General features: G+C 35.2%; 1 protein-coding gene across 3 annotated transcripts in view; it reads right to left on the reverse strand.

Annotated features, from left to right (window-relative positions):
• Positions 1-724: 724 nt before the first annotated feature.
• The window catches only part of SRP54 (signal recognition particle 54), a 44,041-nt gene continuing 21,425 nt past the window's right edge, over positions 725-23,340 (reverse strand). For all 3 annotated transcript variants that reach the window (XM_077769223.1, XM_077769224.1, XM_077769225.1), the window contains 11 exons: positions 22,082-22,148; positions 21,944-22,001; positions 17,374-17,524; positions 16,124-16,272; positions 15,501-15,601; positions 14,910-14,996; positions 11,429-11,502; positions 11,153-11,261; positions 5,091-5,261; positions 2,092-2,187; positions 725-1,238 (listed from right to left, as the gene is read on the reverse strand). In XM_077769223.1, the coding sequence (XP_077625349.1) occupies positions 1,147-1,238; positions 2,092-2,187; positions 5,091-5,261; positions 11,153-11,261; positions 11,429-11,502; positions 14,910-14,996; positions 15,501-15,601; positions 16,124-16,272; positions 17,374-17,524; positions 21,944-22,001; positions 22,082-22,148 (1,155 nt within the window). In that variant the 3' untranslated portion in view covers positions 725-1,146. The remainder of the gene's footprint in view (positions 1,239-2,091; positions 2,188-5,090; positions 5,262-11,152; positions 11,262-11,428; positions 11,503-14,909; positions 14,997-15,500; positions 15,602-16,123; positions 16,273-17,373; positions 17,525-21,943; positions 22,002-22,081; positions 22,149-23,340) is intronic.

Consider the following 23,340-nt stretch of genomic DNA (forward strand, 5'->3'; position numbering starts at 1 on the left):
AGCACTTGAGTCATAAAAAATTAATACTATAAAAATACTCTCTCCTACTACTACAAATCAATCCTGTGCTGAAGAACAATTCATTATAGCTCAAAATACACAACTACACCATATCTAGTCTTCATGATCAACAATGAGTAAGTATAATAATTATTCTAGTATTTTTAATTAATTCCATAACTTCTTTAAAAGGCCCTTTTCTAAATGAACTGTGCAGCATTCCAAAGTAACCAACAACCAGATCAACCTTGTCATGGTCTCATTATTTTTAATATGTAATAATGACAGCCCAATATATGCAATTATTTTCCCATTAGGAGGTCTATACATTAACTGTTATCAAAGTACATCGGTTTCATCAAATTTTTTTGGTATGTAAGAAAACAACAAAATTGGCTTTTCAAAAAAACCCCAGATATTGCCATTAGTCTTAAAAAATATGAGATTAAAAAAATGGAAGCTATATACAAAACATTATATTGTAAACTAACCAAATTCATAATTTCAGTTTAAATGGCAGGCCTAAGAGTTGTATGACAAAGTTACCGTAATTATTCTAAGTTAAATAAAAATCCCTAATACTTATGGTTAAGTTATTCTACCATTTTTCCAATTAAAGGTATATGTGCAGGACTAGTTTTAAGTGACATAGCAACTGGTTTTTCTGTCTGCCTTTTAATGCGATACACTGATGAATTTAAATCATAAGAAAGTTAACAACTCCTTAATTTATAACGAGTTTGAAGTTTATTTTACAGCACTTTTATTGAGACATCATGTAACTACTGACCAGGACTGTTTACAAATGTAATGCTTGGCCTTTGAGACAAAAACTTTTAAGTACTAAATTTTACATCATGATTTGTTTAACTTAATAAGTATTATGGTGGTGAAGACTAACAGAAGAATATCTAAAGCAAAAATAAAATGATTTCCACAAAAACTATATATTCCTCCCTTATATCAAAGGGAAGAGGAAAGAAGGAAGGAAGAAGAAAAGAAGGGGGAAAAAACATGAGAAGAAGAAAAAGAGCAAGACAGGCAAGAAAAATACTTTTTTTTTTCCTGTTTGCAAAAAGAAGGGAAACTCTGAGGTCTCAGCAAATAATGTAATCAACTGAGTCAGTTTATATTAAGGCATCTTCTTTACATATTATTGAATCCCATCATGCCTTTCATATTGCCAGCAGCACCCTGTTGAAACTGCCTCATCATTGACTGAAGTCCTGCCATACCACCTAGAGTGAAAGTAGAGTAAATTCAGATAATTATTATGCAGAACTTGAAACATGTATTACTTTTGCCTAAGAAGTACTTCTAAAAAATTTACTGGGATCTGACTGCAATCTGGTCATCAGCCTTGAAAAACAAACCAATTAAAATTTTGTATTATCACCAATATCCTTATCTATAAAACATAGCTCATATAAATGAGATAATATATGAAAGGGTCTTAGAACAATACCTGTTACATAATGTTACACAATAGGAAGTCAATAAATCTAAACAAAAACATTTTTTCTGGGAAGTCCAAAAGAATCTTGTTGTAAATCATGACCAATTTGGGAGAATAGAGTTGTTTCATAGGACTTACAGGAAGGAAAGAATTTATCATTTATTGAACATCTGTATGCCCAGAACTGTACTAAGTGCTTTCAAATATAGTAGCTCACAATTTCCTGATGAGATATTATCTGTGATTTTACAAAAGAGGAAAGTGAGTTTCAGAAAGTTTAAGGAACTTTTCATAGGTTACATGGCATTAACTGGGTTTCAGAATCCTTATATAATTTCAAAGTCTCATCACTGAATACCCAGATTCCAAACTAGCGCAAAAGGTCACTAGAACAAACACTAACAGAAGATGATTAAGTATCTTGCTCAAAAATCACGCAGGTGACAGCAGAAGAATAAATTAAAACCTGTTATACAGCACTCTTAGAACCATCCAACTGAGAATTCAGATGACCATTTCCCTCAAATCATACATCTTTGAACAGATTTTCATAGTATCACAACAGAAGCCTTATTAAAACTCAACCTCTATAAATTAAACTGTATATTATAAACTGGCAACAACTTTATATTTACCCATGTGATGAAGAACTCTTGGATCCATCATTTTGGCCATTTGTTGATTCAATTTTGCCATCTGCGACTGGCTCACATTCTTAGACATGTCACCACCTGAAAAAAAAAAAAAGGTTTTGAGTTCATGTAGAATGTAAGAATGTAATATAATCAGGATATCAAAGAAAATTCAATGAAATGAGTAAAATTTTTAAAACAATCATCCATAACCTTAGGTTATTACCCTAACACATTATTCCTATTTATACATATTCCCTTCTAATCTTTATCTTAATTATATACATATTTTTGAGAAAGAACAAAATTCTATAATAAAATTCTATATTAAGGGATATTCAAGGGACTTTTTAAGGGCTATGGTTTTTGTTAAAATTGTATCCAGTGGTTATTAACAATGAGCTATAACAACAATTGTTTAGTAAGTCATATGGGAGAATGCTAAACAAAAAACTGACTTTATAGATAGAAGTTAATCAAGAATGAGCCTGGATTGCTGGTAAATGAAACAGTAGAATGACTCTGAGAGAGCATGAAGATTTGCCTATATGTAAGAAGCTATTAAAAATAATGAAAAGCTTCAGACAAGAGAAAGACAAATAATGCAACTCCATTTACCAATGAATTTCCACAAACTTGGTTGAAACTCCACAGGAAAAAAGGAAGCCAATAAAAGAGATGCACTCTGAGGCAGAAAAGATAAGAGCATCCTTTAAGAGAATAGCTGCTATGGTCTTAAGAGACAGGAAGCAAAAGAAATCATCAATGAAACAATAATGAGTAAGTAGAGTTGCTTCAAGCAAAATTATGTCAAAGGAACATAATTCTGGTACTTCTCAAAAGCATTTATGAAAATGAGCATCAAAGCTGGATAATCTGAATAAGTTATATGAATTAAGATATATGAATGAAAGATATGTTTTTATAAAACATATAACAAATCTGTGAAAAAATTTTCATGATTAATGAATCTGTATAAAATAAGATGGGGCGCCTGGGGTGGCTCAGTGAGTTAAGCATCTGACTTCGGCTCAGGTCATGATCTCACAATTCGTGAGTTCAAGCCACCAGTAGGGCTCTATGCAGACAGCTCAGAGCATGAAGCCTGCTTCGGATTCTGTGTCTCCCTCTCTCTCTGTCCCTCCCCCCCCTCACGCTCTACCTCTCTCTCAAAAAATAAATATTTAAAAAAATTTTTTAAAAACATGAATTCTGTGTCCATTGGTAAACTGTCATATGTATTTGTTTCTGAGGATTTAAAACTTCTAAAAAATATTAAGAGCTTGGTGTGACAAGAATGTGTGCCACATTCACTGCTCATTTCACCTTGACTGTGCCTTTCTTGAGTAATCAGTGCTTAGATCTGCAGTTCTATCAAGAATAGTCAGGATTATTTGGAAAAAATGTTAAACTGACATAATGTGTTCAATAATCACTATCTGAAGCAGCATGTGATGTGAAGAACTACAACCAATTTTAAACATGTTAGTCTAACTTTCCTCCCTGCCACAAAAAAGAAAATAGAATATAACAAGCATAGAAAATAAGTGTCAAAGACAAATGGTGATAAAAACTTCTATAAATATTCATCCTCTTTAGAGAGCTATTCAGTGGTATTGCTTTATCTTTGGAGATTATCTAATCAATGTATTTTAAAATAATAAATTCACTTTAGTAGTGTTTATAATACAGAAAAGAAATTTTAAGAGAAGACTAGGACAGTTGATTGACTCTTTGGAAAAGTAAATTTATCTTTTTATTTTATACAATACACAGCAAAATAAATTTCAAATGGGATAAAAAGTTAAAACCTAAAAAATAAAACCAAAATAGAAAATATAGGTGGCTATTGTGGTATCAACATGGGGAAGGCTTTGAAGGACATAAAAGAAAGAAAATGATAAATAGGCTTGGCTACATTAAAAATGAAAACTTCCCTTCACTAAAAAAAAATAAAAGTAAAAGGCAAACGAAAACTGGATAAAGTATTTGCAGACATAAGCTAAACATTTTAAAGAGTTACTACAAAGTAATAGGGGGAAAAGACACATAAACAAGGAACCTAAGAGGTGATTCACCAAGGAAATTCGCACTAAAAAAAATGTATGAAGAGATGTTAAACTCGAGTAGTAATCTAAAAAACACATACTGAAAAACATTTAACCACCAAATTGGAAATACTAAATTACTACAAAATTCATTCAGCATCTGCTATGTATCTAATCAAAACCAACAAAATCCCTGGCCTCATAGAAGACTGCACAGGAGCTGATGCAGGAACTGATACTGATATAGCAGGAAATGAATCAACATAAATAACCATTGCACTAAACAAAGATATAAGCATAATTGGAAGTTATTTTTTGAAGAATATTTGAAAATACAGAAAAAGAGTCATGATGTATCAGAAGAAAGCACTAGTTTACCAAATGTTATCTGCAATAAGTCCCATAAGTTTCTCTGGAGAGAAAAGGTAATAGGTGTTTTAAGTTTTTTTCTTACTCTTTCTTATATGCTATAAATTTTCTTTAATATATATTACATCATAAAAATAAAGGCATTAAGTTTGTTTTAAAAAAAAAAATAGTAGCGTTTGGGGCACCTGGGTGGCTCAGTTGGTTAAGCATCCAAATTCAGCTCAGGTCATGATCTCCCAGTTTGTAAATTCAAGCCCCATATCAGGCTCTGTGCTGACAGCTCAGAGCCTGGAGCCTGCTTCGGATTCTGTGTCTCCCTCTCTCTCTGCCCCTCCCCCACTCATGCTCTGTTTCTTTCTGTCTCAGTAATAAATAAACATAAAAAATTTTTTAAAAATATTAGTGTTTATTACTTTGAATCTGAAAACAGATAAATCACAGATCACATTCAAGTACTTGAGTATAACCTGAAATTCAGGAATATGTTTGCTAATCCTGGTAGCACTCTCGGGCTTTAACTTTAGTTTCAACTTCTTGCTTTACTTTCAGTATGTTAACAAATGATGAGTTAGTTACTTTTCTTACCTTTGAAAAGTCCTTTGATACCTCCCATCTTTTTTACCATCTGTGCAAACTTGGTATATTGTGTCAAAAGTTCTTGAACATCTCTTGTTGACACACCTGATCCTCTTGCTACTCTTTGGATTCTTCCTGGTTGTTTACTAAAAACCTTGGCACCATCAGTACTGTCAAGTTCTGTAGACAAGGATTAATTATTTTCACTTACATACAATTAACCTTCACTATCAAAACAGTTATGTACAAATACCCCTCACACAAAAACAAATAAAATGGTGAAACCACCACCAGATTTAACAAATGTTATTCTCATCTGCCATGTTTGCATCTAATTTTTAAAAGTTAAACATGGAATATATTCAAAAGAACATTTATAATATTTATAAGCTGTAAGAACAATAAACCCCCTGGTTATTAACAATAAACCCACTAAGCTCCTGGCTTAGTCTGTTAAGCATCTGACTCGATTTTGGCCCAGGTCATGATCTCATGTTTTATGGGATTGAGCCCCACATTGGACTCTGCGCCGACAGCAGGGGGCTTGCTTGGGATTCTCTCTCCCCTTCCTCTCTGCACCTCCCCCTGCTCGCAGTGCTCTCTCCAAAAATAAATAAATCAACTTTAAACAAATACAAATGTACTCACCCCAATTTAAGTAAAATAGAACATTCTGAAAACCTTTGAAACCCATGTCCACTTTTTTCATATCTCATATCCAACTGCTCCTCAGAGCATTTATTAAAAGTATAAGGTGTATTCCAAAAAAGAATATTGCTCATTTCTAAATAACTAGTAACATTTACATCATAAATTTGGCATTTAAGCAAGTGGAAGTAGGTAGGTTCTGTCTATCATCAAGACAACAATGGTTATATTTTCTATAATCAAGTAATTATTAGTATTTTAATCCTTTCTGTAACATGAAGAATGACTTAGTTCCCTCCAGCATTTTTTAAAAAATTTTTTTAAAGAATATTTTTTAATTAAAAAATATTTTTTATTTTCATTTTTTACATTTATTTATTTCTCAGAGACAGAGAGAGACAGAACACAAACAGGGAAAGGGCAGAGAGAGAGGGAGATACCGAATCTGAAGCAGGCTCCAGGCTCCAAGCTGTCAGCACAGAGCCTGACGTGGGGCTCAAGCTCACCAGCAGGAAGATCATGACCTGGGTGGAAGTCAGACACTCAACTAACTGAGCCACCCAGGCGCCCCTTGATGTTTATTTTTGAGACAGAGACACACAGAATGCAAAGGGGGGAAAGGCAGAGAGAGGGGGAGACACAGAATCTGAAGCAGACTCCAACCTCTGAGCTGTCAGCACAGAGCCCGACACAGGGCTCAAATTCACAAACCATGAGAGCATTACCTGAGCCAAAGTCAGACACTTAACTGACTGAGCCACCCAAGAGCCCCATTTTTTTTTAATTTTTAAGTTTATTTATTTGAGAGAGAGAGAAAGCATGAGTGGGAGAGAGGCAGCAAGAGAGGGGGAGAGAGAGAATCCCAAGCAGGCTGTGGATTGTCAGTGGAGAGGCCGATGCCAGGTTCAAACTCACAAACTGTGAGATCATGACCTGAGCCAATGTCAGACACTTAACTGACTGAGCCACCCAGGCGCCCCATCCCTCCAGCGTTTTTATACCTTTTAGAGTACCATGTGCATTTCTTCTGGCTTTAGCTGCATACAATCTCAGGAACAGGATGGACTTTAGTCAAAATTTCTATTAAGTCTGCATTGTCTCTACAACATTCCCCATATATGCTCATCTAGATTCCATCTTAATAGCCCCAGGAGAGGTGACCCACTATCTGAAATACAGTAATCTATGTCATTCTAATATACCTATAATTATGGAAAATATTTCCGGGGTGCCTGGGTGGCTTAGTCGGTTAAGCATCTGACTCTTGATTTTGGCTCAAGTCGCAATCTCATGGTTTGTGAGATCAAACCTTGCATCACTGCAGAGCCTACTTGAGATTCTCTCTCTCCTTCTCTCTCTGCTCCTCCCCCACTCCCACTCACACACACACACTCTCTCTCTCTCTCAAATAAACAGACTTAATTAATATATTTTTATTAACATATAATATATATTAGATATTAATATATAATATCTTTTCACATATTAAAATGAAATATGTTTGTCTGGCACTTTTCCTATTTGCATAACATATCTTCTTGCCAGGTACAAAGAATAAGGCTTTCCAATATTCTCAAATACTTGAGAATTTAAGAGAATATTTCAAATTCTTGTGAATTTTCTCTAGATTACAAATAACTCTTTTGCCTGTTCTTCTAAGCATGATTTAGAACTCCATTTACCATCCTGATTTCCTAAATGTATCTTCTAATTTGTCTACGCCCTCTAAGCATATAGTCCAGAAGTGAACGGAATGGTAAGGTTTCATTACCAGTGAGATATATTTAAGAGCAAACTATCTCAGAATAAACTTATAGTCATTAAAACCTATATCCATTTCATAAATGCAGCTTTTAAGCCACATCTTCACTATAAAATACTTAGGAAATATGTATTCTAAGACTCAAGTGGAGTGAAGAAAAAGACAAGCTAATAATAGCACATCACGATAAGCAATATGATGGAGTTAAGCAAATGGCAAAAGGGGGCATAATTTACAGAAGGAAGTCAGGAAAGACTCTATGCTGATGGTTTCTCTTTAACTGAATAATCCTGAAGGACAGGTTTCTCTTTAACTGAATAATCCTGAAGGACAAGTCTGAGTTAAGTAAAGAAGAGAAAGGAGCAAGGGACATTCTAGGATTTCTAGAACAAAAATAGTTTTGTGTAGAAGAAAACCAAGCTTGGATAAGAGCTGAAATTTAAGAAGTTGCAAAAGTAGATAAGGACAAGATTATAAAGAACTTGTATGCCAGGCTTAAGTTTCAAATTCATTATGACAACATTAAAGAGCCACTGAAGGAGTTAGACCCCAGAATTTTTTATGTTTAGAAAGACCATTCTTGTGGCAATGAAGAAGACAAATTGAAAAGACAAGATGCAAAAAGAGAAAGGGAAATGTTAGGAACCTATGATAGCGATCTCGGTAAGAAATGATATGTCTAAAAAAAAAGAGAAATGATGAGTGTATGAACTAATGTAAGGGATTCAGAGACATAGAGAAGACGGAAGATATGAGAAATATTTAGGTAATGGAACTCACTAAACCTAAGATAATGTTAAGGTTCCTAAATTTCCCTAAAAGTGGTAAAATACTGATAGAAGTACACTGTTTTTTAAGTTAACATACTATAAGACCTAAAGCAACCATTAGGAAAACTATTTAGGGGCACCTGGGTGGCTCAGTCAATTAAGCCTCTGATCTCATGGTTCGTGGGTTCGAGCCCTGCGTCGGGCTCTGTGCTGACAGCTCATAACCTAGAGCCTGCTTCGGATTATGTGTGTGTCTCTCTCTCTCTGCCCCTACCCTACTCACCCTGTCTCTCTCTAAATAAATAAATAAATGTTAAAAAAAAATAATAAAAGTGAAAGTACAGAGAAAGATACACAATGCAAGCAATCAATTAAAAGAAAGCTAGATTAATATCAAACAAAATTGGGGCGCCTGGCGGGCTTAGTCAGTTAAGCATCCAACTCTTGATTTCACCTCAAGTCATGATCTCGTGGTTCCTGAGAATGGGCCCCTCATCTGGCTCTGTGCTGATAGCATGGAACCTGCTTGATATTCTCTCTCTCTTCCCCTGCCCCATCCCTCTCTGCCCCTCCCCCCTGCTATGCTCTGCATTCTCTCTCAAAATAAACAAACATGAAAAAAAAAATTTTAATCAGACAAAATAGACAAGGAACAAAGGAGAACATTACAGACATTATGATAAAAAGATCAATTCACCAAGAAGACCTAAGAATCCTAAATATATACTGTATCCAACAAAAGAGCTTACCTGACCGAAAACTGACACAACTAAGAGAAGAAAAGTTAGGCACTTCAATACCTTTACCTCCGTAATCAACTGAACCACTAGACAGAAAATCAGCAAGGATATAAATCTAGTTTGACCCCAGTTTCTAGCTTAGATGACTGAGTAGAAAGGTATGTATCAGATAGATGGAAGTGTCACTCACCAACGGAGAAAAACTACATTTTGGATCTGTGCCTCAGATAACTTTCAAATATATAAATAAAGAGGTCTGTCCACCATTAGTGAGCATCTAGAGAGGAGCTGATCCAGAGTGTAGACTCTTGAGCCAAAATGCCTGAGTTTGAAGCCCAGTCTATCCACTTTGTTGCTAGCATCCTTGGACAAATTACTCAACTTTCCTATATCTCAGTTTCCTAACCTACAAAAGCTGCATAATAATGGATTCTGTCCCTTGAGAGTGACTGTGATGATTAAATGGGTTAATCTATATAAAGTGCTCTGGACAGAGTAAATACTCTAGATATGGCTGCAATTATTAATTCTACACACAAAACTTTTTGTGGTCTTAAAAATACAGAGATGAGAAAGACACAATCTTATCTGGGTTACTATGAAAGCCTAGAGCTTAGGAAAGAGGTAGAGAACACAAAAAATAATCAGTGAATCATAGAGAAAGCACAGATGTGGATGAATTATTCAAAGAAAATAAGCAGAATGAGAAGAAACATTGAGGATAAAACTTGTAATATGTATTCATTTTAAGGGTCAGGCTGGGAAAGTGACTGAGTTAACAAGAAAGGTAAGGGTAAAAGTGGGGAGATGGTATAATAGAAACCAAGAAAAAAGGTGATTAACAACAGTTAATGTTGTAAAGGTCAAGAAAAAGACTGAAAAGGACCCATTGGAGCAGCCCAGTAGGTTACTGTAAATCTTAGTAGGATCTATTTCCAAGCAATGGTGGGGACAGAGTGAGATTTCACTCGTTTAAGAAAAATACAAATTGTTCTTTAAAAAAGTTTGACTAAAAAGAGAAAAAGAGTTAAAAAAAAAAAAAAAGCATGAGGGAGAAGTATAGCTCAGAAAATGCGAACTTAAGAATGTTTATATGCTGATGTGAAGAAAAGTCAGAAAATGAGAAGAGAGGAGATCCAGGAAAGGATTTTACCAAGGGAGACCTAAGTCCTTGAAAAAGCTTGAAGAGTGGTTTGTGGCTTCCACAATCTTATTGGTAGGTTAACCAAAGACTAAGGGAATTCAATGCCAAAAGCCTGTGTTTCTTTGTAAATGAAGTCAGAGGTCAAGTGGTAGAGTTAGGCCAAAAAAATGTTTGGTGTATCTGCTGGGATGCATCAGAAAGGATGCTAAAAAACTGGAAAAAAAGGTAGAGGGGTAATGGTACTAGAAATGTTAATGGGCTAAGGATCAGATAAAAGACCTGGAAGTATAATAGGTAGTGATAATACAGGATTACAGAGAACAGTGTCTGTGTGTCTGTCTGTCTTTCTTTTCTTTCCTTCCTTCTTTCTTTCTATCTTTCTTTTTTTATTTTAGAGAGTAAGAGTGCATACGTGCATGGCAGAGAGAGAGAATCCCAAGCAAGCTCCATGCTCAGCACAGAGGCCAATATGGGGCTTGATCCAATGACCCTGGGATCAGGATCTGAGCCAAAACGAAGAGTCAGATGCTCAACCAATTGAGCTACCCAGGCACCCTGAGAGCAGTGTACTTCTAAGAAGACTGAAACTTTGAAAGTTTCAGTACAAAATAAGTTTGTAAACATTGCTTAAGCTACCTCTCTTTCTTACAGATTAACAGTTCATGTTAGTATATGAGAGCTGTGAGGACACTTATAATACACATAATAGTTTTTTTTTTAACCCAGAATTCCCCTTTCAATTTATTTCTATCATCATTATGAAGAACTAGTGTTCTTTTTATGAAACTCATTTGGAGAACTATACAAGACATTTCTCTCTCTGATGAAATCAGTCCAGTAATTACAACCCTTTGAGTTTTCAAAGGGCTTTCATAGGCCTACAAATCTACCTAACAATAATCTTCCAATCTAAATTTTTCCCCATCTTGTCCACAAGAACACAGTGAAACTATGCCCTTCCAAATATTCATAACACTGTCCTCTAAATCAAGAATCTGCTATCTTACCTTGATCATTCATACTATCCATTATCGTCATTAATTTCTTTAGCCTTGCCATTGACTCTTGTTCGTTTCCTTTGCTCATAAAATCTGTTCCAAAACCAGGGATCATCCCCTAAAATAGATATATTTAAACATAAAATCAACAATAGCTTGTTTGAAACTAAATTTTTAAAGCATTTTTATCCAATAGCAAAAACAATGAAAGCAAATGCATCTACTCCTAAAAATTTTAATGAAAAACCAAAGAAGATGGAAAAAAAACTTTTTAGAATAACTAACCAAGATCTGACTGAAGGGGCCCATTTTCATGATATTTTGAAATTGTTCATACATGTCTCGCAACGTAAACTGACCTGCAATATAACATAAATGATTGAGATATATTAGAAAGTGAGCATTTCCATTCAATAAAATTAATCTTTTTCTTAGTCATGGGTTCATTCTGAAACACACTTACAAAACATCTAATCAATAAATATTCCTGAGCAGTTACTGTAGGCAAGATCATACGATGAATGCAGTAAGAAGATACACAGATACACAGAACTTTACATTCTATCAGAGAAAATGAAAAACAACAAATACACAAAAAATGTGAAAACGAGGCAGGTAAATGCTACCCACTAGGATGACTAAAATTAAAATGCCTGACAACACCAAAAGTTAAAGAAGATGTGGGGCAAAATGGGCAGCAAGCAGAATTGTCATATACTGCTGGTGGGAATGTCAAGTGGCAAAAACACTTTAGAAGATCATTTGGCATTTTATAAACAACTTAGCTGTCCATGAACAAGAAAATAGATAGACTGTGGATGAAATACTACTCAGCAATTAAAGAATAAGCTACAGGTACATGCAACTACATGGGTGAATGTCAAAAATCTGATGTTGAGTCAAAGGAGGCAGGCGGGGGCAGGAGGGGAAGGACATACTCCAGGATTCCTATACTATGAAGTATTTACTGGAAAGGAGTATAAGCAAACTTTCTACATAACGGAAATGTTGTTTCCTGACAGATACGGGTTATTATGCATTTATCAAAATCGATGGAATGATACCCTTAAGATCTAAGCATTTCATTACATGTAAACTAACTTCAGTTAACAACAACAAATATCCAGAGTATTTTCTATTTATGCTCTAAAGATATAAATGGAAAACTATTTGGCTTTAGCCATTCTGAATTTAAGTGGCAATACAATATTTTTAAAGAAATGTTGTAGCAGTCTGCTTGAAATGCAGAATTAAACAGTGGTAGAAAAAGTTAAGGCTGAAATACTACTTGGCCATTATGCATAAGTGATAAATGAAGCCATGATAATAAAGGAAATCCACTGTCATGGAAGCCAAGTGAAGAGTTTGAAAACAAAAGAAGGATAACACTTAAATACTGGGAACCAAGGGAAAAAAGAAAGGTTACTAGTTTTGCCCTTGTTGACCACAGAAATGAGTAGAATGCTAAGAGTAGAAGCAAAATGCAGACATAAGGAGAGACCTAAGAGTCAAAAAGTAGACTGACTAGGGATATTTTACCCAGTTTAATGTGGTAGTGGAAGAGGTGGTAAGGCTATTCAACATAGAGGAACGCAGGGGAAAAGAGCCAGGCCATGAGGGATAGATTCGTTCATTCAATAAATATTTATTAGAGATCTACTAAGTGCCAGAAACTGTGCTAGATACTGTAAACACAAAAGGTGAGGAACACAGCTATGAAATTTACCTTCACCTTCAAGCAGGGAAGACAGATATGTAATAATTGTGATGAGTAATACAAAAATTACAGGGTGCAATGGAAACATAAAGCAAAGAGTTCTAACTCAGTCCAGGGAACAGGTAAAATGTCCTTGTTAAAGAAGGAGAGACTTAAGTATGAATAGGAGCTAGCCCGTATGGCTGGGGAGAGGAGGGTGGAGGCAGGAAGAAGAGAGAAGGTATCCGTCTAATAGGCAAAGGCACAGAGGTAACAGATAGCAACGTACATTTAAAAGCTGAGAGAAATTCAGCATGACTGGCACATGGAATGCTACAAAGAAGAGCATCAAAAATGATGTTGAGGATGTGGGCTAGATGATAAGTCATTTTTTTAAGGATATTATTTTTAAGTAATCCTTATACCCAACGTGGTGCTCAAACTCACAAACCTGAGATCAAGTTGCATGGTCCTCCGACTGAGCCAGCCAGATGCCTGACAGTAGAGTCACGTAAAAAGTAAAAACATTCTAAGGATGGGGCGCCTGGGTGGCTCAGTCGGTTAAGCATCCGACTTGGGCTCAGATCATGATCTCACCGTTTGTGGGTTCGAGCCCCACGTCGGGCTCTGTGCTAACGGCTAGGTCAGAGCCTGGAGCCTGTCTCTGAATTCTGTGTCTCCCTCTCTCCCTGACCCTCCCCTGCTCACTCTGTATCTGTCTCTCAAAAAATAAATTAAAAACATTAAAAAAAAAAAAAACATTCTAAGAGCAAGGGGAAGTCACTGAGAGATTTTTGAGAAAAGCAGTAATAGGATCAAACTTGCATTTCTGAAAGATCATTTTGGCTACAGTATAAAAAATGGATCCAAAGGGAAGAACCCAAGAAACAGAAAGGTCTGGTAAAAGACGTAGAACAAACAATCTAGGCAAGAGATAAACTTGTGTAATTACTGGAGCTGGGGAAGGGAATGGAATGATAAAGATAGGAGGCAGAATCACTAGGACAAGCTGACTGACAGGAAAAGGAATGGGCAGGGTGAGGAAGAAATAAGAGAGGCCGTGACAATGCCCAAGTTCCTAACTCTGGCAATGAGACAAATGACGTTAACATTCATTGATGATAACAATGGGGTGGGAGGTTAGGATGAGAAGACACGGATATGAGGAACTTGACGTGTCAACAGAACATCCAAGAAGGATCTAATAATAAACACACAGATATGAGTCTGAAGCTCCAGAGAAAGATGACCTAGCATGATCCTTGAAAAATACCAACATTTAAGAGAGGGATAAAGACATAGGTAACTGACAAGATGAGTGAGAAAGAGCAAAGAGGTAGGATAGGGATCGTATGTGACCATGGAAACTAAAAGTAAGATCATCTCGAGAAAAACTGAATGGCCAATAATAATATATGCTGAAGGCTTCTGATGTGTTGGGACATTTTATATACATCAGCTGACTTAATCTTCACAACTCCATGAGAGAGATACTTAGTTTTATCTACTTTTTACAGATAAGGAAATTAAGGTTAAATAATTTGGAAAAGCTATACAGCTGAAAATTGATCAGATATAAATTCAGGTATGATAGATTTAAGAACTTGAGCTCTTAATCATAATGTATATTCTAATGTATATCCTCTACAGGAGTGGTCTTTAATGTGGAGTCAAAAAATGGGTGTGCTTACTAATCTCTTCCTTGTAATTTCTTCATTATTTTATTATGTGAAAAATATATACACACATATATACACACATAATTTATAAGTAAACAGATTAGAAAGAGTGTTCTAACTTACATTTAACCTGTTTTACTTTAAGAAACTCCATTTCAATTTTAATTTTAAGGCAGTTTGATTACAAGAAAGAAAATAAAAATACTCAATTCTACAATTGCTCACATATCTGAGATTTAAAATGATTTGCATACAAAGCATGTATAAAATAACCATTTGCAGAACTGACTTTAATAAGAGATTTATCATTTCAAACAAATTAACTATAGCTTTATCAAAAAGAAATCATTGGAAGACGTCTGACAGCAAATGCTTTTTGCTATTCATATACCATGTTTCAACTTCTCTATAAGTGCTTCATTGTCATCCAACTTCAACTCATTGACTTTATCTATCAGTCCTTCAATGTCACCCATACCTACAAGACCCAAAAAAAAGAAAAATTAACCACAGCATACGCTGCTTTACGTTATACAAAACACATGCCCATTGATAATAACCATGTGAGATAGCAGATCAAATGTTCCTACTATACTTTACAGGTGAGAAAACTGAACCTAGAAAGGTTAAGTGACAAATCAGGGACTCCAGCCCAGGGTTCCAAATTCCATGCTCTCTAATTCTATTACCTAGTATAGAAGTTTTACTGCCATTAGCCCTGCTATTACCACAACCACATATTTTTGTACTGTGCTCTAAAACTTTTCCTAAGAATTTTCCATTGAGTTGCTCATTCTACCACTCTACCACAAGAAGCAGAAAACCATCAGCCTTACTTTTTTACAGGTGAGGAAGATAAATCATAGAAGGTAATAGTTTTCCTGAACTACTCAATGAGAGGGCAGGATTAAAATCCTAATCCACCCCAAGGCTCTATGCTATTTTTTAGAGATTTTACTATATCCTCCACCACTATACATACCAAGAAGCTTGCTGATGAAAGGCTGTGTTTTGAAAGGTTCAAAGTCATCTATATGTTCCCCTGTACCAATGAAAATAATTGGACTTTTTGTGGCAGCAACTCTGCAAAGAAAAAGAAAATATAACACAATCTCAAAAATGCTAACAAATTTCTGGCAGATTTCAGAGTAATTAGACAAAGGTACACAGTTCAAGTTTCTTTTCACCTATTAAAATGGAACAGAAAGACTCCAAAATTCTGTTTCAATTTAAGCTTCTGTTATAGACCGTATTAAGGTCACTACTGGAATATATTTTTATTTTATTTTTAATTATTTAAATTTGAGTGTATCTTGGAATACACTTTATTTTCTTACATGTTTATTTATTTACTTTGGCATGGGAGAGGCAGAGAGAAGGAGAGAGAGAATCCTATGTAGGCCCTGAATTGTCAGCACAGACCCTGACAACGGGGCTCAATCTCAGAACTGTGAAATCGTGTCCCAAGCCAAAATGGAGAGTCAGGTGCTTGACTGACTGAGCCACCCAGGTGCCCCTTGAATATATTTTAAAGAATCAAAAAGAAAGCCATAAATACACACACACACAACCAAGACTTAGGACAATAGCATCAATGATACTTACGCACTGAGTGCACCACCTCCTTTTGCGTGGCCATCAAGTTTTGTCACTATTACTGAGGCTACATCTACTTTATCTTTAAAAGCCTTTGCCTGGGCTTCACAGGCCTGCCCAATGGAGGCATCCATCACATAAACAATGTTATCAGGTTGCTAGAAAATTTAAATGAATATAATACATATTTTTACTGCTCTTAAGCAAATGTTATCATTATAAGCCTTATAAAAAATATTTACTATAAATAATTATTCATTCAGTCAGTAAATACTTATTAAGAGGATACTATGTATTAGGCAGCATTTATGTCCTGAGACAAAGAGATGAATAAGTAAATCCTAGTTCTTTAAGACTTGCATTCTAGTCAGAAGAGACATAATAAATGGGCGAGTAAACTTTCAGCTGTACGATAATTAAAATGGAGTTTTGAGATGTGGGAGGCTTCTTTAGGTGGGGCAGCCAGGGGAGGTCTCTCTGGAGGTAGTAACATTTTACCTAAGGTGTGACCTGAATAAAGAGAGAAAAAGTTATGCAAAGATCTAGAGGAATCACATTCTGAGTAAAGTGAAGAGCAAAAGTAAATCAGAGGAAAAAACATGTAATAGTGTGCACTACAATGAAAATTAATAAAAGAGAGGAGGTGAGGCTCTTTCCCTTAGCTCTGCTCAACTAGGTGAAAATAAAGACATGGCTAAAAAAAAAAAAAAAAAAACACATCACTAGTATTAACCATTAACTAAAGATTTACTGCCAACTCTTCAATGGCAAAACAGAGGTTCATGGGCAAAATATGTGCTACAGATTATTTATAAACCACTTTTTCTCCCCAGATTACTTCCATAATAATTTTAAAGAGACACTAAATGATGATTAACATTTTAAAACACTTCATTTTGAAAATCTTTCAAAATCCATCTCAAGTAAATACTCCAATATAATTTAAATAGTTTACAGAAAGGAAATTCAACAGACATTAAAAGTTAATTCTAAATTTTTTCTTTTTTTATATATACTAATAAGATGATTAAGAAAGGAAAATTTTTTTGATACTTACTTAGGAAAATTTCATACCTAATGTAGAGAAAATTAAGTCCTTACCATATAGATATATGTACTCAAAATAGAAATAAATTACTTGGAATCTATCCTACAGGCAAAAAATAATTTAAAAATTTACATGGATCATAAATTCAATCAGGTTTTGCAATTAAATTAACCAAAGTCCTTACAATGTTATTAAATTGAAAGCTACTCACTATAGCATTAGCGACTTGAAGCATTTCTTCAAACAAAGAGTCTTCCTGTTTATGGCGGCCACTTGTATCAACAATAATAATTTCAAAATTTTCATTTTTGAATTTCTCCACTCCTTCAGAGGCAATGATAACAGGATCCATTTCTGTATAGCTATTTAACATGGACAAATGATTTAACAAAAACCACAAGAGCAAAACTTATGAATACTAATAATTTGGAAATTGTTAGTATACCTTTATTCTGAAAAAGTCATAATGATCACAATTTCAATTTAGAATATCTAATAAATATTTAAAATAGCAAACAAGAAAAGTAAAAATAGCAAACCACTTCTAGAGCAGCATAAAGCAATATCCAGTTTTCTAATTACAAAATTCTATGTGATTCTGCCGCATTTCTTATCTTAACGTGTTTTCCTCAAATACTTTTTATATTTTCTTTTCTTTTAAACTTTTTAAAAATGTTTTTATTTTTGAGAGAGAGAGAGAGAGACAGTGTGAGCAGGGGAGGGTCAGAGAGAGAGGGAGATACAGAATCCAAAACAGGCTCCAGGCTCTGAGCTAGCTGTCAGCACAGAGCCCAACATGGGACTCAAACCCACGAACCGCAAGATCATAACCTGAGCCAAAGTCAGACACTTAACCGACTGAGCCACCCAGGCGCCCCTATATATTTTTTTTTAATGTTTTTTATTTATTTCTGAGAAAGAGAAAGAGAGAGACAGCGTGAGGAGGGGAGGGTCAGAGAGAGAGGGAGACACAGAATCCAAAACGGGTTCCAGGCTCTGAGCTAGCTGTCAGCACAGAGCCCTACACTGGGCTCGAACCCACAAACCGCGAGAGCATGACCTGAGCCGACGTCGGACACTTAATCGACTGAGCCACCCAGGCGCCCCTATATTTTCTTATATATATTTTCTTATATAACTGATTGAGTTAGTGTTGCACACATGCTTTCCCATTTAACACCCTTTCATAAGCATTTTATAAAACCACTAATGGGGTACCTGGGTGGCTCAGTTGGTTAAACGTCTGACTTTGGCTCAGGTCATGATCTCACAAACCGCGGTTTCAAGCCCCACATTGGGCTTTTTGCTGACAGCTCAGAGCCTGGAGCCTGCTTCAGATTCTGTGTCTCCCTCTCTCTCACTGCCCCTCCCCTACTCATGCTCTATCTCTCAAAAATGAATAAACGTTAAAAAATTTTTCTAATAAAGAAATAAAACCATTGAATATTCTTGTAAAACATGAGTTTGAGGCTATATAGCATATCATCATATGGCTACACAATCATTTATTAAATAAATGCCCTATTGTTGGTCATTTGAGGTTTTTTTCAATTTCTTGGTATTAAAAATATAGTCAATATAAAGAGTTCATAATGTTTCTTTGAAATTGTGATAACGTATTCTTACAGCCTGAATTTGGATCTAATGATCTGATAATTTAGGCTTTTGGTTTTTTGGTTGATTTTGATGGGAGTTCTCTGTGCCTCGTGGATGTGGATGTCTGTATCCTTCCCCAAATTAGGGAAGTTTTCAGCTATTACTTCCTAAAATAAATTTTCTGCCCCCTTTTCTCTCTCTTCTTCTGGTACTCCTATAATCTGAATGTTACTATATTTGATGGTAGGGTTTTAGCTCCTAAAAGGAGTCTCCCATAAAAGTTTAATTTCGTTGCTATTTCACTACATTTTCACAATTCTCAAAAATCTTTTCAACTTGAAAATCAAGAAATGAAATCCCAGGGCTCCTGGGTGGCTCAGTCAGTTAAATGCCTAACTTTGACTCAGGTCGTGATCCCACAGTTCATGAATTCAAGCCCTGCGTTGGGCTCTCTGCTGCCAGCACAGAGCCCACGTCAGATCTTCTGTCTCCCTCCATCTCTTTCTCTCTATCTCTCTCCATTTCAAAAACAAATAAACATTTAAATTTTAAAAAAAGAAAAATAAGTGAAATCCCATTTTAATTTTCACTGTTTTCAGTAGCGGCAACTTTTTATACGAATCAATACTGTCAAATGAAAAGACACATGTTAAAAAAAGTTTACCCCCTAAATTAACAACAATAAAAATCAAGTTTGAAGGCATTTAATAAGAATACGTATGAGATTTAAGTGAAAAAAAATACTATATTTAAATCCTATATTTAAGGACATATATTTTTAAAGCAAAAATGACATAGTAGGTTCAGTACAGATACAGTAAAGATGTCAACTCTCCACTAAGTTAATTGGTTTCAGTGTAATTCCAATCAAAATCTTAGGAAGATTTCTCTTTTTGGAACTTAATAAGGAGTCTTAAAATTTAATACAGGAAAAGCAGGTGAGACTAGACAAGAGAATGTTGGGAAAAAAAAAGATTAGCATTACCAGATATTTTTAAATATGCTGAAGATACAAGTAAAATTTATAAATGTACCCAAAAATACGATCAAAGCTGTTCATAAAAAGGGAATTAATTATATACTTGTATACAATGGAATGCAGTGAGGACATAAAAAAAAATTACCTCAAACAGTATACTGTCTATTCCAGAATTATTAAGATCCCATTTTTTGTAAATATGTTAATGAAGTACAATATATATAAAGAAACGTTACACAAATTGTAAACTCAGTGAATTTTTTCATAAAGCAAACACTCCCAGATCAAAAACCAAAATAACCAGCACCACACTCCCTCCTAAGAGTAATCACAATCTGGTCATAAGATCCCATTTGTAATTAAAAAAGAAAGATCCCATTTGTAATCAACTCTACAGTGGTCTACTGATAATACAGTAAGACGCACTATTTTAAGTGTTCATTTTGATGAGTTTTGACAAATTTATATATAACCGCTATCACAACAATCAAGCCACCAAGCACTGTAACACTCCAATTTAAAATTATCTTTCTATCTGTGTGGTCGTTTGTACTGACATTGAAAAAAGCACAGGGGGACACACTAAAAACTGGTAACTGGGAAGTGAAACTGTTAGTGCTTTCACTTCTTCAAAAGTTTTATGTAAAATAGCGTTTTTAATAAACACAGAACAAATGATAATATAACAAACAGTCCTATATGTAACACCACCTAAAATAAATGCTAATATGTAAATTTAACAGCAGAGATACAGTTCAAATTCTTCCCTTCACTCCCTTCAGTCCTCCCAGAGGAAACAATGATACACTAATACTTTACTCCAACACGCATGATGTTTTTTAAGTTTACATGAGCAAAGGAGGGATTATTTAATAAATGGTATTGAGATAACAGTTTAAAAATGCTCTGGCTTTGGGGGTCCCTGGGTGGTCAGTCAGTTAAGTGTCTGACCCTTGATTTCAGCTCAGATCATGATCTCACAGTTTTTAAGTTTGAGCCCCACATGCTGACCAAGTGGAGCCTGCTTGGGATTCTCTTTCTCTCTTTCTCTCTGTCCCTCCCCTACTCTGCCNCGCTTAACCGACTAAGCCAACCAGGCGCCCCGAGATACAACTGTTTATTATCCTTTGATTTTTTAATCCTTTGATTTTATTTAGCCCTTGATTTTTAAAATTTTTTTAATGTTTTATTTATTTCTAAGAGACAGAGAGAGAGACAGCGTGAGCAGGGGAGGGTCAGGGAGAGGGGGAGACACAGAACCTGAAGCAGGTTCCAGGCTCTGGGCTAGCTGTCAGCACAGAGCCCGACGCAGGGCTCGAATCTACAAACTGAGATTGTGGCCTGAGCCGAAGTCGGACCCTGAACCAACTGAGCCACCCAGGCGCCCCTATCCCTTGATTTTTAAATCTGTATTAGAAATCATCCTAAAGATAACATTCCTAACATTATTCTTTAATCTACCTATAAGACATTACCATAAAAAAAAAGGAAAAAATTTTAAATAAAGAACATGAAAAGCCAGAGTTCATTAGTATTTCTGGCCAGCCAAAAAGCAGAAGGCAGTGACTAACTAAATGATATCATTCATTCAATTACCTCAAAGTTTAGCTTCCTTTAACTTTCTTTCTAAGGGTAAATAAACCATTTATATTAATAATATTAAGAAAAATGCTATCCCCTCAAAAAGTCCTAAATTCAATCTAGACTCGATTTTTTTCATCAATCATTCTAACATGTATTTTAAACTACCTAACTAAACTACTGTATCAAATGAAGGACAGCAATGATCAGAATCTATCTGAGGTAATAACAAATATAAGCTATTTTAAGATGATCAAACACAAACTTTTTTAAATTATGTACTAAAGAAACAGACAATATGGAATACACCAGTGTGTTTAATCAAGAAATGCTTCAGATAGGTCTTAAAAGAAAGATCTATCCCAGTGGGAATAGGGAATCAAGTTAGAAAGCATGCAAGGCAAGATGGTAAATACAGGCAGAATTATGAACTAAACAATGTCCACTCTGATCTATGAGGCTGGATCAGAAGAGTCATGGTACAATAATAAAAGATAATTTATTAATTATACGCTTTGTTCCAGAAAGACTTAAACCTCTAAGTAAATATTAAAAATGTGACCAGATAGCATAAAATTCAAACTTAATAAAGACATTACTATCAAAATAAAAACCAGAAACCCACCTTCCATAGAATGGAATTCTTGCTTTGGTAGCATTCTGTTTTAGTTGGTCAAAAGCTCCTATAAAATAAAGAATTAATGAGTCCTCAAACTTGAAAATAAAAATTACAGAGAACGTTTTTCAAATTTCAACACATTACCTGCTCTAAATGTGTCTGCACATATCAAACAGGTCTTCCAACCTTTCCTCTGGTAATAATACGCTAACTGGGAAAAGAAGATTTAAAAAATAAAATATCAATAAATATAAATTATTATACACATAATATTTTTCTGTGTATTCTTGTTAGTTATTTACTTAAGGATTGAAGTCAAACTGCTCATATTCTCCTGAAACTATTATTATTACATTTTTAGAAGTTTTTATTTTAATTCCAGTTAGTTACCAGTACTATATTATTAGCAGGTATTCAATACAGTGATTCAACCATTCCATACAACACCCGAGCTCATCACAGCAAGCACCACTCCTTAATCCCTGTCACCTATTTCACCCATCCCCTCACCTACCTCCCCTCTGGTAACCATCAATTTGTTCTCTATACTTAAGAGTCTGTTTCTTTTTTCTTGGTTTCTGTCTAGGTTTGTTTATTTTTGAGAGAGAGAGAGAGAGAGAGAGAGCGAGAGCGAGAGAGAAAGCAGGGAGGGGCAGAGAGAGAGAATCCCAAGCAGGCTCTGTACTCTCAGTGCAGGGCCTGACATGGGGTTTGATCTCACATGACATCATGACCTGAGCCGAAATCAAGTCAGACACTTAACCAACTGAGCCGTCTAGGCACCCTAAGAGTCTGTTTCTTGGTTTGTCTCTCTATTTTTTCCCCTTACTCATTTGTTTTATTTCTTAAATTCCACATATGAGTGATATCATATGGTATTTGTCTTTCTCTGACTTCTTTCACTTAGCATAATACTCTCTAGCTCCATCCATGACACTTCATTACTTATTTTTTTTAATGTTTATTTATTTTTGAAAGAGAGAAAGAGAGAGAGAGAGCAAAAGGGACAGAGAGGGAGGGAGACACAGAATCCAAAGCACAGAGCTGTCAGCACAGAGCCTGATGTGGAGCTCAAACTTAAGAACCTTAAGATCATGACCTGAACCGAAGTCAGATGCTTAACCAAAGTCAGACGTTTAACCAGCTGAGCCATCCAGGCACCCCCATCCATGTCCTTTCAAATGGCTAGATTTCATTCTTTTATATGGCTGAGTAACACTTCGATTGTGTATGTGTGTGTGTGTGTGTGTGTGTATCACTATTATTACATTTTTGAACGCAGCAAATTTGCTAAAGAGTTTAAATTCTAACTGCCATACAGTCACATTCAAGGGATATAATATGGTGGAGTAATACACGACCATAATGAAAAATGTTAACTATTAAATTAACATAAATAATAA

This window comes from Crocuta crocuta, unplaced genomic scaffold, assembly GCF_008692635.1.
Source record: "Crocuta crocuta isolate KB4526 unplaced genomic scaffold, BGI_CrCroc_1.0 scaffold65, whole genome shotgun sequence".
Classification (NCBI taxonomy): Eukaryota; Metazoa; Chordata; class Mammalia; order Carnivora; family Hyaenidae; genus Crocuta; species Crocuta crocuta.